Source organism: Puma concolor, chromosome C2, assembly GCF_028749965.1.
Source record: "Puma concolor isolate L17-30 chromosome C2, mPumCon1.1.hap2, whole genome shotgun sequence".
Taxonomy (NCBI): Eukaryota; Metazoa; Chordata; class Mammalia; order Carnivora; family Felidae; genus Puma; species Puma concolor.
The window spans coordinates 71,454,203-71,472,181 of NC_141675.1; the positions used below are offsets into that span (position 1 = coordinate 71,454,203).

Genomic DNA, 17,979 nt, shown 5'->3' on the forward strand with positions numbered 1-17,979 from the left:
AGGCGCCCCAATAAAATATATTCTTATAATTAATCTCTACTCTTTCTTTTTATTTTTTTTATTGTGACTATTAGAAAACTTAAAATTACCTATATGGTTCATATTATACTTTCATTGAATAGTGGTCCTCTAGAGATAGTAAGAAATTATATACAAGAATTTGGAGACTGAGTGGCTGAGGTGTGAGGGACAGGGAAATCACTTATTTCGTTTATCCCTATATGTTTAACATCTTCTAATATGAAGCAACTTTTAATATATGTTTTTTTTTAATTTTTTTAATGTTTATTTATTTTTGAGGGCGAGATTGAGAACAGAGCATAAGAAGGGGAGGGTCAGAGAGAGACGGAGACACAAAATCTGAAACAGGCTCCAGGCTCCGAGCTGTCAGCACAGAGCCCAATGCAGGGCTCAGACTCACAAGCTGTGAGATCATGACCTGAGCCAAAACTGGACGCTCAACCAACCAGGTGCCCCAATAAATGCTTCTTAATGGCTTGATGTCCGTTTTTTCGAGACACCAACCATATACACTGGCTGTTTTTCCCTGCTTGAAAAGAGGCAGTTTTTCTGGGTCTTGATAACAGATGTTGGACAAGGTAACGAAATCAGTTCCTTTCAGAGAGAGATTTACATGGATTAGTACCTATCATACTCCAGACACTTAACATGTCTTCTCACTTAATACCAAAACAATTGTTGGAGGTAGATATTACAGCCCCCCTCATTTTTACAAGTAACGAAATTGAGATTCAGAGAGGTTAATTCACTCACCCCATATCACAGAGCAAGGAAGAAATGAAAGTGAGCGGTAAAAGTGATCCTATCTGCCTCCATGCTGCTTCTTTCCAATTTGGGTGGTTATTTAGGGGTAGATGTGTAGGATTCCAATTTCTGACACTCGCTCATCTTCGGTGGTTTCTCTTAGTCTCCTGGATTCTTAGTTCTTAATGTGGAAGCCAAAATCATATATGCTACAAAATGCAGGAGATGCAAGATATTTAAGCAATCTATTCCTAGGTAATTATATTATTTATGTTATAACTATCCTTAGCAATTGAATTATCACATCAGACCTTTTTTAGACAATAATAAAAACATACATTTTAAAAGGAACTATATATCTAACATATATTCTCAAGAGTATTTCACCACAAAATCCAAGCAGTTTGAATGGGGTTTTCTTCAACTTGTGGCCTTCAAAAAGGAATCACTATTTCTGCTGCTGGTATTTCTTTTTTCTTGTATCTTTAAGTACAGTTCCTTCCACCAAATCAAAGTAGGATTTAGAATTTAAAAAATATTTTCCTTTGCCGACTTAGTGCCTTTGCATCATGAAAAACTACTTTTATAATTAGACCCATTTGCCTTTTACCTGAAGCCTTAAACAGCTTATCTCAGAAAACCTAAAATCTCCAGGACTAATTATTGGCATATGTCCTAGAATATTTCTGGTATCTCTTCTAGCTAGTATTCAATGATTTCTTAGAATCCTGTCTCAAATCCCTTTATCAGAATAATGGTATTAATTTGGCATATTAGGTATATTAGTATATACAGATAAACATTTATTTATATACGCATAAATAAATAGCTACATATAAGTAAGTAGCTTCCAATAATGTCAGGTTCATTGTTGTAATTAATCCTCACAAAAAAAAATTTGAAGATTACATCATATTCCCACTTCACAGATAAGGAAACTGAGATTCGGAGAAGTTAATTAACTTGTATCCAATGTAATATTGACAGCAAAAGGGCAGAAATGGGACATGAACTCAAGTTTACTCTGCTTTCAGAGCTCATGGTTTCTTACCACTATTCCATGTAGCAATTAAAGACAAGGATAAATCAAAGGAATAATCCTGTTGGCAAAAAGAAAGAGATAGGGCACTCAATTTGAGGCTGAGAACAGCAAGTTCAGAATGCTAGTTTCCTCCAGGAGTAGAATTTTACACATATTATCAGTAGTCCGTTCAGAGCACCTACTAGGAGAGACCATGGACTAAATAAAGTCCATTCAGTGATGACCACAGTTGGACCTATGAACTATATTCTCTTGCCCCCAAAATCTCTCTCTCACCAATATGCTACAGCATCTAAAGCGTTGACGATCACAGCTCCCTCCTTGGGATAGAGTGGTGATTTAACAATAGAGTTATAAATGAGCTGTGTGGTGAGGCAGCATAGGGAGTGGGAGAAATTAGATAGAAGAGTCTGTTGGAATCCTGACACCAAGGCAGGGTTTGTACCCAAGATGTCCCGCTCTACAGAAATGCCTAGGTCCACTGAAATCCTTTTCAAGAGTCATGGGGCGGATTTCATTCTGCCTCCTTATTTGGTGCTTAATTTCTCCTCCCTCTACCTTACTAGATTTCCCATGAGCATTACTGAAGACTTCATTTTAAAAATTAACAGAATGTAATATAGAAAGAAGTTATATCTAATCAAAGCGAAATTATCAAGCCAGGTTGTAGGAAAAGACCTTGACTGCAATTTTCCAAAGCAGAACGAAATAAAATTTTTCAGATGAAAGGAAACTTAGACTCATCTCCTTCATTTCTCTCATGTTATATATGAGGAACAGGAGGCCAGGAGGCAAAAGCGGTCTCAAAACCTCAAAAGAGGTTGAGAGAGCATGGGTTTTGGAGTTGGACAGGGTTGGTTCGAAATTCTGAATCATCACTTTATAGATCAATAGTCGATAGCTGTGACTTGAGACAATTTACTTACTTTTCTGAATATCGGCTTCCTCTTCTGGTAAGCAGCGAGAGCTCCCAAACAGATTGCTGTATTTCATGAAACAATGCATATACATGCATTATTTGTATAGGTCTGGAGAAGAACCTCATACCTTTATGTTTGTTATTGGCATTTCTAGCTCTTCTCTATTAAAAAAAAAAAAACTCTTATTATAGTTTAGCGTCCTTGATTTTCAACTGAAATAGAAGAATTAAACCATATTCACCAAGAAGAGATGGATGGTTTCAGCATAAATCTGTCATTTGTACCAATCTGAGGCACACGTGAGTTATGAGCAGGTTTTCTCACACCAGCTGTGTATGTGTGATGCCCAATAGAGTGAATGTTTAACAATTAAACTAGTTTTAAATATGTAGCATGGAAGGAATCAAACTGAACATCAGTTGTGATTATCTGCTTGAAAAGCTCATTAAGAAATGAATTATGGAATAGTGGACTAATTAAGCCCATGTAGAAATATGTGTTCCATTTCTGCATAAGACTCTTTTTTTTTTAAATGACTCAAACAGAAGGACTTGATATATTCGTATGGCAATTTGGAAAAAAAGATTCTATTTCCTCCAAATGAAAAACACTAACATTTACTGAGTGCCTACTCAATGTCATACATTATTTCAAATTATCTGCATGGTGAATCTTTATGATATCTGTTATTACTCCGATTTTCTTGATGAGGAAAATGAGGCTCAGAGAAGTTTAACAATGTATTTAGGTTACATAATTACTGTGTTGTAGAGCTGGGATTTCAACCTGCAACTAATTTCAAGGCTTTTTCAACTAAGCCTGGAGACAGTTATTTCTGATAGCTGTTGTGACTGTAGATGTCATGTACAACTTGCTTCATTATATGCACATGCGTAACAATCTTATCTGAAAGAGCCCCATGTACCCCTGTGTGGCCGATCTGGCCCCTCCTCTAGACTGTAAGGTCCATAAAAGGGGGGCCATCCATTTTGTGTTCGGCAATATATCCCCAACACCCAGCTCAGTGCCTGCCACATGCTACGTCTTCAGTATTTGTTAAGTGAAGAACTGAATTCACTAAAAGAATAGCATTGAGTTCCACATCCTTTCACAGATGGCAACATTGAAGATAAAAGGAGTGTTTTGCCTTCATTCATACAACTTCTCGGCCACAGAGTGAAGATTAGAAGCCCAGAGCTTCTGAAATGCTATGCTCAGTGAGCCAAGTCACCAGCAGGCTAACGGACAGGTACATTATTTAAGTCGGGCTGTGTCCTCCTGAAGCAGAAGTCAAACACATCCTGATTACATGAGCAGCAGTCCAGTCAGCATATGTGACAGGTCACAAGTGACTCCTGCACCCATCTCCAGCCACAGGAGTCCGAACATTGTCAACCCGGCTGCTGAAAAGCAGTCTGCAAAAAAAATTCACAGAACCCATTTTCTCTTATTTGATTCTCTCAAAGAGGCCATTAGTGTTCAGCGATACCCTTCTTTACCTCTACAACTGAGCAGCGAACAGAGCCATTCACTCCATCTTTCAGGCATCAGACTGGGGAAGAAAGGTCTTTCACATCCCTGTTAGGAGGTATGGTCACAAGGCTTTTCAGTGGTACTGACTAGTCCCCCAGATGATACTAACATTTAAGGGGCAGAGAGAGGATCAGGCACCCAACAAAGAAACGGAAGGAACAGCTAGAGAGTGAGAAAGAAAAACAAGAGACCCTGTCCTGTAAGTCAAGGTTGTAAAGCATCTTAGAAGTAGGAAACGACCAACAATATTAATGTCAAATTCTGTAAGCTGAGCAAGTTAAATAAGATGAGAAGAGACAAGAAACTATCAGATATGCCCACTGGGAAGTCACAGCACCCTTAGAAAGAGCAGTCCTGGTAGAGTGCAAATGTCGATTTGTTATTCCGACTCCTCCAGAGACTGCATGCACACTCTCCTTAGGAGCAGATATGATGGCCTGGCACCCACAGCACCCAGTACGGTGCCTGGCACGTACAGGCACTTAACAAATGTCGTCAAATGGATTCATTAAAACAAGACGTCATAGTTTATTTTAGAAAGAAACATCCCAAAGACATTTAAAGCGGCTCTTAAGATGTACCAGTGTTTTCTACATTAAATCACTAGGTCTAAAATTATCACCATACATTTGGCTTCTCCCTCCAAAGGCCCTGAAGCCAAAACAACTCGGTTCCTATGGAGAACATATAATTTGCCGTCTGCAAAGATAGTCTCTCTCAGATTAGAAGCATTCCTAAATTTCTGTGCTTAGAGTGACCTTTCAAGTTGCTGCTGTGATGTCATTAGTGTTACAATTTTACACAAGATTAGGCATGTAATTATGTGTTAAATAGTTCTGCTGGCTCCTGCCTGCTGTTTAATAAAGCAGAGTGCGTTAAGAGTATCCCATATGCGTAGCTCAAGGCCACCGACACCAGAAAACGGCATCCGTCCGCTTGTTCTTCCCCTGCCTCATATGCTACTTGTCCTTGCAGCTGTCACCCCGAGGCCTCGGCACTGGTTCCAGTGGAGAAGCCACTGCCCAGAACAGTACTCAGAAATGTTAGTCTCCCGCTGAAGCTTCTAGAGACAGGGCGAGTCTCCATAAAGGATTCAACTTAAATGAAATCAGAACCTGAGAGTTTGCTGCCATGTGTCTCACCTCGGCTGCACATCAGAATCACCTGAAGCAGCTTTTATACAACATTCCAGTGCAAGGTCCCCACCCCAACGATCCTCACTGGCCAGGCTGGAGACCCAGTGTTTGTTAGACATTGGACACTGTCTTTTGCTCTCCCGGCTTAGGATAGGTACCAGAAATTAACAGGAATGAGGAAGTACTTCAGATTTCATGATCTCAGTATCTCAGAAAACTGTTTTTCCTCTATTGAGTGCCACTGACCCATCAGAAAAAAAAAAAAAAAAAAAAATCAATAGTCTAAATGTGCAAGTACCAAGCAACTTAATTGGATTTTTTTTTTTTTTACAAAAAGATAAAATCCAGTTCGTTTGCTATAAAAATTAATAACAAGGGGAAAAAGAAAGAAACTGATGTTTAGTATGTGCCTCGATCTTACTTTAGGTCCTTAGGCATCTGTTACTCCACTAGTCTTCCAAGCAACCCAGAAAAACAAATGTCACCACTGCCATTTTTCCAGTTGAGGAAACTTAGACGCCAAGGTGTTAAACTGACCTGTCCAAGGTCACACGGTTGGTAGCTGGTGATGCCAGGAGGCAAACAGACAAATAGGCCCCATCTGGCTCTCCTTGGACCATGCTGCCTTTCTAAAGAAAACCTTATTGGATGACAATTCAGCAAGCAACAGAAACTTTTGGCCAAGTCAGTGAAAGAGACAGAGGGAGCAGGACAATCAGGAGAAGGAGCAGGAGGAGGTGCGAGTGGGGGAAGGAATGACGACCTGTGCTGAGCTCGGGGTCGGTCAGGAAGGAGCTGCAGCTGCACCCAGCAGCACTGAGCCACAACACGGGAGGCCAGAGTCATACCAACAATTATGCTTTCAAATGGCTACTTGGACGGTCAGGCGGCAAACATAAGCTGCGTGTCATTGTGTGAACTGCATTGTGCCATAAACGTATGTAAGATGCAGCCCTGCCCTGGAAGGGCCTGTGGCCTAGCAGGGGTGGCAGATTTGCATACAAGCAGGAGAGCCATGCCTTGCTCTAACAGAAGTGGAGTACCAAGGATTGGGAGCAGAGCTGAGGGAGCTGCTACCGTGGGTCAGAGAAAGGCTTCCCAGAAGAGGTGACATCTGAGACAGCCCTGGAGATAAAGGAACTCCTTCACCAGGCAGGGAAGTGAGGCAGAGAGAAAGCTCGAACGGAGTCAAGGAGGTAGAAACCCACAAGGTGTGTGCGTGAGCAATGAAAGAGGCCCTTTGTAAGTTCCTGAGACAAGGAAATTGTCACATTCTCACAGACACCCTGTTTTCATTCAAAGCTGAGACTGGGTCTTTTAGATTGCTGGGTTTTCGACCACATTCATCTGGAGTCACATGAGTCATGGCCCTGCCAGGCTCACTGCAAGTCCTAGGTCATTTCGTGATGGAACTGGATCCAGGCTTCCGCCCCCTGCCCACGGCCCGTGCCACCACTAACACAGGTCTCTGCTCATGCTAGGATTCCAAACTGCAAAATTGTATAAAGTGTTTTTTTCTGTCTTTGTATCACTGTTCTTATCACAATTCAAATGAGATGTTCCTTGTCTTAGAACGTGAGTGAAGTTGAGGTAATTATTTAAGAGTTCAGGAGGACTGCCTTTGAGCTCAGAGAGCCTCCAAATCAACTTCCATTAACATATCCTGGGAGTTTCTTTGAAGCCTGGAAATTTTTTCAACTTCCACAGAACCTTTATACTGTTGTCCTGAAAGCAGCTACTCCTTTTCAGTTTAATTAACAGCAAACCTAACAGGCTTTAAATAACAGTTTGTCTTTATGAAAGGACATTGGGCTGGAGAAACCCAATTCCACTCAGTGACCTAACCTGAGGAGTCACTGCGTCCCTTCTAACAAGCTTTACATGGTTAATTAGAATGAATATATCTTTCGTCTCCCACTTTCCATATCTTAAAACGACAGAGCCAGGTACATGCTAGAATAATGACACACAGTCTGAAAGTATCCTAAGCATATTAAAATCACTGTAGCTCTTTGCACTTAGAATGATTTCAAAGCATCCATAATGTGTATGGTGTGTCTATTAAATGCTGGTTAATAACCAGTAACAGGGCAGGAACTCACTAATTTATTGCTTTACCTTAACTCAAAGTGTGCCAGTTTTCTGTCTACTCCACATCCCTAGTCCTTCCGGAGTGACTGAGCTGAGCAGAAGATTCCACTAGAGTCAGTGCTGAAGTAACTTCCTGGAAGTTTAAGCCAGTCCACATTCTTATGGAGTATTTCATTCAACTTAGATTCAAATCATTCTTATCTCCTGAAGGCTGACTGGCTTTGGTAATGGATTTAATCTCCATGCTATTTGATGTGTTTTACAGATCTTCAAAAAGGAACATAACTAACTTTCAGTATCTCAGATCCAAGTCATTTAAAGACCTAGCAGATTTGGGGGCACCTGGGTGGCTCAGTCAGTTAAGCTTCCAACTTTAGCTGAGGTCATGATCTCATGGTTCTTGAGTTCAAGCCCTGCATAGGGCTCTCTGCTCACAGCGCAAAGCCCACATTGGGGATCCTCTGTCTCCCTCTCTCTCTGCCTCTCCCCACCCCCACATGCGTTCTCTCTCTCTCTCTCTCTCTCTCTCTCTCTCTCTCTCTCTCTCAAAAATAAATAGGGGCAACTAGGTGGCTCAGTCAGTTAAGTGTCTGACTTCAACTCAGGTCATGATCTCACACTTCATGGGTTTGAGCTATGAGGGGCTCTGTGCTGATAGCTCAGAGTCTGGAGCCTGCTTCGGATTCTGTGTCTGCCCCTCTCCGGCTCACATTCTGTCTCACTCTGTCTCAACAATAAATAAACATTTAGAAAAACTTTATAAATAAATAAGCATTTTTTTTAATAGCTACCAGATTCAACTTCTAAGCCTTTCTAAAACTGTTAAGGGCTTCCATTCAGGTGTATCCTTTCTTCATCTATACTGGTTACCAAACCCCTGCTATCTCCATGGTCTCTGTTCCTTCTTGGATGCTGGCCCCAGAGTTGCAGAAGGAAATCTATTCCCAGACCTAGACCCAGAAAGGCAGTACACAATGACTTGAATATGCTTGGATTCCTTCTACCATTTACTGAATCACAAAATGTTGGACCTGAGAGCGATCATAAAGGTTCTCTATTTCAAACTTTCTATGTTACATATTAAAAACAATCAAGCCCTGGGACACTTGGGTGGCTCAGTGTGTTAAGCATCCAACTTCAGCTCATGTCATGATCTCACGGTTCATGGGTTTGAGCCCTGCATCAGGCTCTGTGCTGGTGGCTTGGAGTCTGGAGCCTGCTTTGGATTCTGTGTCTCCCTCTCTCTGCCCCTTCCCTACTCAAGCTCTGCCTCTCTCTGTCTCTCAAAAATAAATAAACATTGGGAAAATTTTAAAAAAGAGAAAACAACCAAGCCCTAGCAAAATTAAGTGACTTTCCTAAGGCCACACAGTTATATAGTGACAAAATTGGGCCTCTAACAAACCACTGACTCTAAGTACATGCTCTGAGCCCTTGCTGCTCAGTATTTTCTGAAGACATTCAACAACAGCATCACCTGAGACTGTGTTATTAATGCAAAAACTCAGGCCCTACCCCAGACCCCACCAAATCAGAATCCACATTGTTGTAAAACCCCCAGGTAATTCACAAGCACATTACAGTTTGAGATTCACTGGGCTGAGATCATAATATGTCTTTCTTCAGAGAACATGAGAATTTGAGGCAAGCAGACATTGGTTTTGAAGCATGGCTTCACTTTTTCTAAATCTGAGCAAATATTTCAATCTCCTGGAAGTATCATTTGTAATCTGGAAATAATAGCACCATCCACCTTGCAGTTTTCATTATATAAGCACAAGGTGGATATATGAATATACATCTCAAGATATATGAATAAATAATATATGCAAAGTGCCTGGCATGTAGTAGCTAATATATCATATAATAGCTAATATTTCCAGTCTCATGCCTCCCATTAAAATAGTATTCAACCAAAAAAATGAAGTCATAAGTGACTGTACGTCATGAAGGAATCACTTTCCTTCCTTCCTTTGTTCTATTTGCTCAATATTATTTTAACTCTTATGTGATTATGATTTCTATATTTCATATTTCTAAATCCCTAGAAAATGACTGTTATGCAGAAAACAAATAATAATAGCTAACTGCTTTCAGTACTATGCTTATAGATGAAAAAACTTACCCCCAAGCCAAATCCTAACCAAGAGAACACAACATTCATCTAACATCCTGACTCTTGATCCTATAAACCTAGCCTCTAGGAACCAGAGAGTATCTGCTTCTGCTCCTGCTGCTGTGATTTTCTCAGAGACTCAAACACCACAGAATGCACCCACAGCTTTGGCAACAGCAGAGCATATTTAAAAGATGATGTTTTGGGGCCCCTCGTGACTCAGTCACTTGAGCCTCCAACTTCAGCTCAGGTCATGATCTCACGGTCCGTGAGTTCGAGCCCTACGTGGGGCTCTGTGCTGTCAGCTCAGAGCCTGGAGCCTGCTTCGGATTCTGTGTCTCCCTCTCTCTCTGCTCCTCCCCCACTTGTGTTTTGTCTGTCTCTCTCTCTGTCTCTCAAAAATAAACACTAAAAATTTTTTAAAATAAAAAATAAAAATAAAAGATGATGTTTTGTCATCCAATAGGTACATCTGTCAACATCAAGGAAAAGAGTTTAAATAGGAAAGGAGAAATAGAATTTTAGTATCCAAATCTGAACCAAAATAGAGTGTACCAAAGAGTGTGAAACCATACCAAAATTAGATTTGTGGAGAAGGAATATGATGTTAACATCAATTAACCAGGTTTCCTTATGGCAGTGGCTCGGCTGTGGCTCTCCACCCTAGCAGTGCATTAGAAACAAGGAACCTTTCTAAAAATTGAATGCACATTTCTGAGGAAGGGATATGGTTTTTAAAAGATTCCCAATTGATTTTCATATGCAGCCAAGGTTGAGAACCACTGCCCTATAGCAACAGAAACCTGGCCTTATTTAAGAGAGTTGATCCACCGAAGCTATTGGTTGCTACTGATACAGAGTTCCCCACACTCAAGGTAATGGATTTAACTTCAGTGTGTTTCCCTTCTAGGTCTTTTCGCCATTCCTCCAGGACTTCCACTGTAAGGAAAACAGCCCCTGGACCAACATCCTCTAAGATGTTTATATGGACCAGTGGCCGGACCTCTTCATCTTACAGACACGATGAGAAAAGGTAAATTACTGGGGACTCCGGGGGCTTTTCAGAATCATTTAACCCAACTACCCAGACAGAGCGCCAGTAGGAAAGCAATAGGCAACTGAGCTTCATGTTTGGCAAGTGTTAATGAGGAACGGGCACTACGTTGAGGGAGTAGGGTTTCTGACACTCTGGCCCACCGCCTTGCACTCCCGGTGCTCCTCCCACTGCATGGCTTTGCAAAGGCTATTCCTTGTCATAGATGCCCTTCATCCATGAACACACATACCTATTCATCACTTAGCTAGCTCCAGCTCTGCTTTCAGAATATCCATTCAATCAGAGCCTCCCACCATCCTCTTGACCAGCACTGACTTTGTAGTTCACAGTGAATCCCCAGTACTTACCACTGTTCCTGGCACATAGTAAATTCTCAATAAATACTGAACCAAAGTGATGAAAATTGCCTTTCAAAGACATATGGCAAGGAAGGAAAGCAGAAACTATGAGAGGGTGAAAAGAGGATGGACAAGCCCATGCAGCCCTCAAAGTCCTTAGAAGAAGAAGTAGCATGGGGTAGGGGAGGAGTGGAGGAATGAGAAGAAAGATTGAAAGACAGAGACAATGTAAATAAAAGACAAAACGACAATTTCACACCTCAGTCTAGCTCTCCCACTTGTGTTTAGGGAGCACATCCATTCATAAAATTCTCTGGCCATTTTTAAATATTTGCTTTCTCTCCGTTTATTTTCTGCCGCTTCTCTCTTTTCCTCGTTGACCTTATACTATTACTTGGGTTTGGTGGAGTTGGAAACCCAACTACCTACACCAGCATATTGCAATTTAAGCAAGGCTCATCTGCCTGCAGAAGCTGACAGAAACCAGACCTGATAAATGGTGCTGGACACAGGAAGGATCTGAAGGAGGTTGACTTAAATGCAGTTTTGAGAGCTGGTACTTTCATTTTTCCTTTTAAAGTCTGTATTACCCTACAGAGGAAATCCTTTGAAAAATTCCAAAAGCAAAATTGTTCTTCGCAGTAACTATATATTACGGCAAAAAACTTGGAAGCGACATTAGTATTCACAACAGAAAACCTGTTAAATAAATCATGAAGTGCAATATATCACTTAGCACTTAAAAATACTTTGACATCATATTAACTGAAAAATCAAGTTGAAAAATTGCATACAATCTATGATTGCAGCCACTATATGTGTGTGTGTATCTACACACACACACACACACACACACACACACACATACACACACACACACACACACACACAGGAAAAAGCCTGGAAGGAAAAACATGTTTTTTACTTCTCCATTTTCTAAATGCTTTGTAATATGTTATACTATCTTAATTATGGGAAAAATAATGATATGATGTTTAGGTAAAATTACAGCCCAGAGGCAACTAGTGTTTGAACAAAGTCCTAGTGCTCAACACAGCACAAGAAGATGGACTGAAAATTCGCTATGTTTGTTCATCTGTAGGTTTCCACGTGCTTTTTCTCAGTGCTTAATCAAGTTATTTTTCATTTGCTTTCAATCCAAGTAAGTGAATCATTTTTCAGCAAGATCTTTACTGTAAGACTAAAACTCAGTGTGTCATTTGAAAATTCCATATTTTGCATAAATCTCATTTCCTTAAAAAAAAAAAAAAATTCCCTGACAGTGATAGTGAGAAATGGCAGAGATTGTGCTGCTCTAGAGCAATATTGTGACTTTCAATGGCCAGCCTGTCTGAGATTTTGAAGGCTTCACCAGAGAAGGTGAAGCATGAGTTATTTCACCTCCTATTTATTCTCATCGAATAATTTAATTAAGTGTGTATATATATATATATATATATATATATATATATATATAACATTTTTACAAAAAGTTTAACACCAGAGAAGAAATTACTATGCACTATATGTTTTATATAAACTGCCCTCTTAATTTATAAGATAGAGATGATTATGCCCATTTTACAGATGAGGAAGCTGAGGCTCAGAGATTTTGAAATAACTTCCAAGGGTCCAACGACTGGCCAGTGATAGAATCAGAATTTGAACTCAAGGTCATATTCTCTCCCCTGCACCCAGAGCTTCCATGGGCTCTTTCAAACATGAGACATTTGGAACAGCAATGAATAGCCAAGCCCGCAGCAGGGGAGACTGTATTAAAACACAGCTGAAAATAGCATATCAAAGGAGACAGTAAACATGTGGATATGATATGTTGGCAATGTTTGTGCAGTTAAAGGGAGCCAATAATTAGCTTCATATTCTACACCATTAAAATTATATGAAACTCTTAAATTACTACTTTCATTTTTTTTATTTTCAAGTTATGATTTCAATAACTATAAGATTTAAAATAATTAAACTATTGACTATAAGAAATAATTTTCAGCAAGCTTTATTTATGGGATACGAATGCCAAGGCCTATGAAATCAATCTGCACGGTTTTAGCCTTGAAAGTCAAAGACAAATGGAAAAACAGCCAACGAACCCAGCAACGGAATCTGCCACTAAGCCAGTATCCTTAGTTTGATGTTGGTTCATTTGTCTGTACCTCTGCCTTGACCACACCTTCCTCTTCACTGCCTAATTCACAGACTCCTGCAGGATAAGACTCTGATTTTAAAACTGATTTGGAACAGCGTCTATTGTGCTGCTTAAGATGCTCTTAGTGGCAGTAATCATGGTGGTAATGAAGGTGATGATGGCTGATAATGAATCTAGATCATTAAGGTCCTCAAGTTAATTACTTGGAAATAAATGAAGTAGGTTGTCTGGCAGCACTGCCCAGCCCTGCTGGCAATGGTTCCACCTCCACTTTTTTATGCTGCAAAGCTGGCCTTTGTGCGCCAGGCTCCTGCAGCGATCCCAGGGGCCAGGCAGCCAAAACTCCTCAGCTCCACTCCGTGTGCCCTCTTCGAGAGACCACAGCCAAACTTGTTAGGACACTGGCTTCCTTGGGATTCCTCAAGAGGTGGAACATCAGGAAATAGCTTACAGACAGGCAGAGCAACCAAAGAGAAGGAAAAGTCCACCCCAAATCCTGAAACCAAATGTCTTATGGCTCAAGGGAAGTTAAAGTCAATTTTGCATTTTTTCCCATCTGTTTAAATCAAAGCCAGTCCTTGTTCTGATCATCTGCTCTATGCAAAATACTGGTTTCTATCCTTATCCCCCATTCCACGCACCAGCACTATGAAGGAATACTTTTTCATCTCTGAACAAACTTCTTGGTTAGGTGAGCTTAGTTTAATCCCAAAATTGCAGGCAGCAGAATAAAACAGCATCAACAATAACTAATTCAGAATTTAAAGGAAAGAGAGGTTATTGGCTAAGGACAGTACAGCCAAGCTTTTATCAAATATTCTTTGGGTTGTTTTTATTAAATAGTGAACTGATATAAAGGAATATTCATCATGTTAACACACAAAAGATGATGATATATAAGCATCTGAGCACCCTTCATTAAGGTTAAAAAATAAAGCAATCAGAATTTTTGAAGCCCTTGTGGATGCTTCCCTAATAGCACCCTCCTCTCTACCCAGGGATAACCACCATCCTGAATGTTCTGTTTGTCATCCCCTTGCTTTTTCTTCAGGAGTTTATCACATTGGAATCTTTAAACAATATATTGTTTACTTCTGAATGTTTGGAGGCTTTATATCAATGGAATCGTGGCTTATGAATTATTCTGAAACTTTTTTCACCAAACATTATGTTTCTATGATTTATCAGTGCCAATGTGGGTAGCTACATCTCATTTTCTCTGCTGTGTAGTCTGCTCTGATATGAATATACTACCATTTATTCATCCATTCTATTGCTAATAGACATTTGCATCATTTCTAGTTCTTTTTGTACCAACAGTGCTGCTATAATCCCTCTTGTCCATGTCTTCTTGTACACTTTGTACAAATATTTCTTAGGATATGTACCTAACGGGTATATTTAGTTCAAAAGTATGTACAGCTTCTACTCTACCAGGTAATGCCATTGCTTTCCACAGCAGCCATTAATGTCATTTCATTGCTCTACAACCTTACATAGGGTTTTCAGACTTTGTTTTTAAGTTTATTCACTTATTTTGAGAGACAGAGAGAGAGCATGAGCAGGGGAGGGACAGAGAGAGAAGGAGAGAGAGAATCCCAAGCAGGCTTTGCACTGTCAGCACAGAGCCCAAGCTCAATGAATTGCAAGCTCATGACTTGAGCCAAAATCAAGTCCAATGCTTAATTGACTGAACCACCCACATGCCCCAGGTTTTCAGGTTTTTAATTTTCACCAATCCAGAGGGCACTATGACTTTGATTCCCATTTCTCAGATTACTAATAAGATTGAGCCTGTTTCCTTTGTTCTTTTCTGTGAAGTGCCTGTTCAAATACGAAGTCAAGTTTTCTACTGGATTGTCTTTTTATTGACTTGTAGGAATTCTTTGTAAAAATTTACATTAACCCTTTTGCTGTTTATTGTGTGCTAATAGCTTCTCCCAGTTTGTCCTCACCCTGTTTATGATGTCTTCTCATAAATATATGTTCTTTTTTTAATGTGTTAGCATTTTTTTGAACATTTTAAAATCCCTTCCTACTCCAAGTTCAGTTTCCTTAATATTTTGTAGGTGTGCCTTTCACAATTAAGTCTTCAATCATCTGAAGTTGACTTTTGTGTTTTGTGAAGTAGACATCCAATTTTTTTTCTTTATGGATAACCAAATGGCCCAGCACCTTTTCTTAGATAGAATATCCTTTTCCCAGTGATCTAAAAGCACACATGTATCGTATATCAGGTTTCCACACATGCATGGATATGTTCTTGGATCTCCATTTTGTTTCACTGGTCAACTCTGTCTACCTCAAACAGACACCACCCTTGGGCTTACAAACTTTTGCATTGTAAAAATCTTGGTATCTGACAGGACAAGTTGCCCACCTTGTTCTTTTATAATCAGAAGTGGATTTGCTATCCCTAGATGTTTGTACTTCCATATAAATTTTAGAATCAGCCTGTCAAGTCATACCTACCCCGCTTGAAATGTTTATTGAAGTTCTTGAAATTTTATTGGAATTTTATGAAATCCATTAATTAATTTATGGCAAACTTGCAACTTTATGTCATCGAGTCTTTCATTGAATATGATTAATCTCTACATTGATTTGTGTTCCCTAATATCTCCCAATAAAACTTCATAGATACTCCAAAGAGAACTTACACATAGCTCATTAGATTTATTCCTAAGTATTTTGATTTTTTGATGTTTAAATTATATTTTCAAAAACAAAATGAATAAATATAAATTATATTTTCTGCTTTTACAGGCATGTGGAAAAGCAAATATATCAACTTTTTTCAACTATACTAATTTTCTAATTAATTTTAATAATTTATCCATAGATTCTTTTGCATTTTCTTCACAATCATATCATTAGTGAATAATACATTTTTGCTTCTTTTTTTATCAATAAATATACCATTCATTTATTTTTCTTGCCATATTATACAGCCAGTAAACCACAAATAAAACAGATAATAGTGAATATCTTTGCTTTGTTCCTGCTCATAAACATTTCACCATTAAGTATCAGGTTTACTATATTTCCTCTATTTCATCACATTAAGAATGTTTCTATTTCTGGGGCACCTGGGTGGTTCAGTCAGTTGAGCATCCAACTTCAGTTTAGGTCATGATCCTGCAGTTTGTGAGTTCAAGCCCCACACCCTGCTCACTGCTGTCAGTGCAGAGCCTGCTTTGGGTCCTCCATACCTACCTCCCGTGGCCCCTCCCTCACCTGCACTCTCTCAAAAATAAATAAACATTTAAAAAAATATTTTTATTTCTAATTTTGTAAAAGTTTTTATCATGAATGGATGTTAATTATTATCAAATATGTTTCTCTTCATATAATGGTAACCCTTTAATATGTTTATACATTACATTGATAATCAAATGATGACCAACATCATATTCCTGGGATAACCCCAAATTGAGAATGATGTGTTTTCACTTTTATATATTGCTAGATTTAGTGAGCTAACTTGTTTTTTAAATGTTTGCATTTATGTTTATGAATGAAATTGGTCCATTACTCTCCTCTTTGTGTTGTATGATTTGCTTTTGGCATCAAAATTTGCTAACCTCATAAATAGGTTGGATAGCATTCCATCTTTTTCTATACTCCAGAATGATTTCCATTATGAGGATATTTAAATTTTATGATTCAATTTTTTAATGATTTAGAACTATTCAGATTTTCTAGTTATTTCTGAATCCATTTCAGTAAGTTCTATATTTAAAAGAATTTACTGTATATTTCAGTAAATTATGTATTTCAGAGTTTTCAAATGTCTTGCTATAAAGTTGTTTTAAATATCCTCTATTATCTTTCTAATCCATGTTGTATCTGTATTTATGGTTTTTTAATTATTAATATTTATTTGGCCCTTCTCTATTTTATTCTTGATCAGTCTTGTCAGAGGTTGTATATTTCATTAGTCTTTTCAAAAAATTAATTTTGAATTCATTGATCCTTTAATATAATTTATCTTCTATTATTTATTATTTCCTTCTTGCATTTTCTTTTAATATATTTTCTTAATCTTTTTATAACTCCCTAAATTAGATGTCTACCACATTAATTTTTAGGCTCCTTTCTTACCTAATACAAGCATTTAATGTATTGCTTATTTAATGTATGTATTTACATTTAATGTATTTAATGTATGTATTGCTTTAGTCACAACCCATTAGTTGCTCTGTAGTGTTTTGTTATTATTCAGTCCTAAATATGTCCTACTTTATCATGTTTTATTCTATGACCCATGAGTTCTTTGGAACTCTATTTTTATCTCCACGTATAGAGTCATTCTAGTTATTATTTGTTACTTATTTTTACCATTATTGCACTAGTGCCAAATAATGTAGTCAATGTAAAAAGCAGTACTTCTCAAAGACTCTTTAGGTTATCAGGTTACCCTACCTCAGCTGAATGATTCACATAATTTTCTTTCCTTCTATTTTTCACTAATGAGTTTTTAATCAATTCCAATATGCTAATAGATCAGGTAAAAAATAAAATTAAGTGGCTACAATATGATTAAAAATTAAGAATTAAAAATTAAGATACCACTGGGAAATTGTGTGATCTGGTAAGTTAAAGGCAGGACTAAAAAGAAATAACTCCTACTTTTATCTCCATCATTTTGCTTTCATCTTTTGTCTATTACTCATAAAATAATATTTCAAGACTTCCTGGCAAGTCCTGTGGATTAATAAGTTTACAATAACAGTAGGCTCATGGACAAAACCTCTCTTGTTAATGACTATATTAAATGTGACTACCATTTGTTCCCAAACTCAAAGCACATTTCT

General features: G+C 38.5%; 1 protein-coding gene across 3 annotated transcripts in view; it reads left to right on the top strand.

Moving 5' to 3' along the window:
• The window catches only part of KCNMB2 (potassium calcium-activated channel subfamily M regulatory beta subunit 2), a 236,473-nt gene that overhangs the window by 191,167 nt on the left and 27,327 nt on the right, over nucleotides 1-17,979 (top strand). For all 3 annotated transcript variants that reach the window (XM_025913842.2, XM_086674761.1, XM_086674760.1), the window contains exon 2: nucleotides 10,514-10,636. In XM_025913842.2, the coding sequence (XP_025769627.1) occupies nucleotides 10,581-10,636 (56 nt within the window). In that variant the 5' untranslated portion in view covers nucleotides 10,514-10,580. The remainder of the gene's footprint in view (nucleotides 1-10,513; nucleotides 10,637-17,979) is intronic.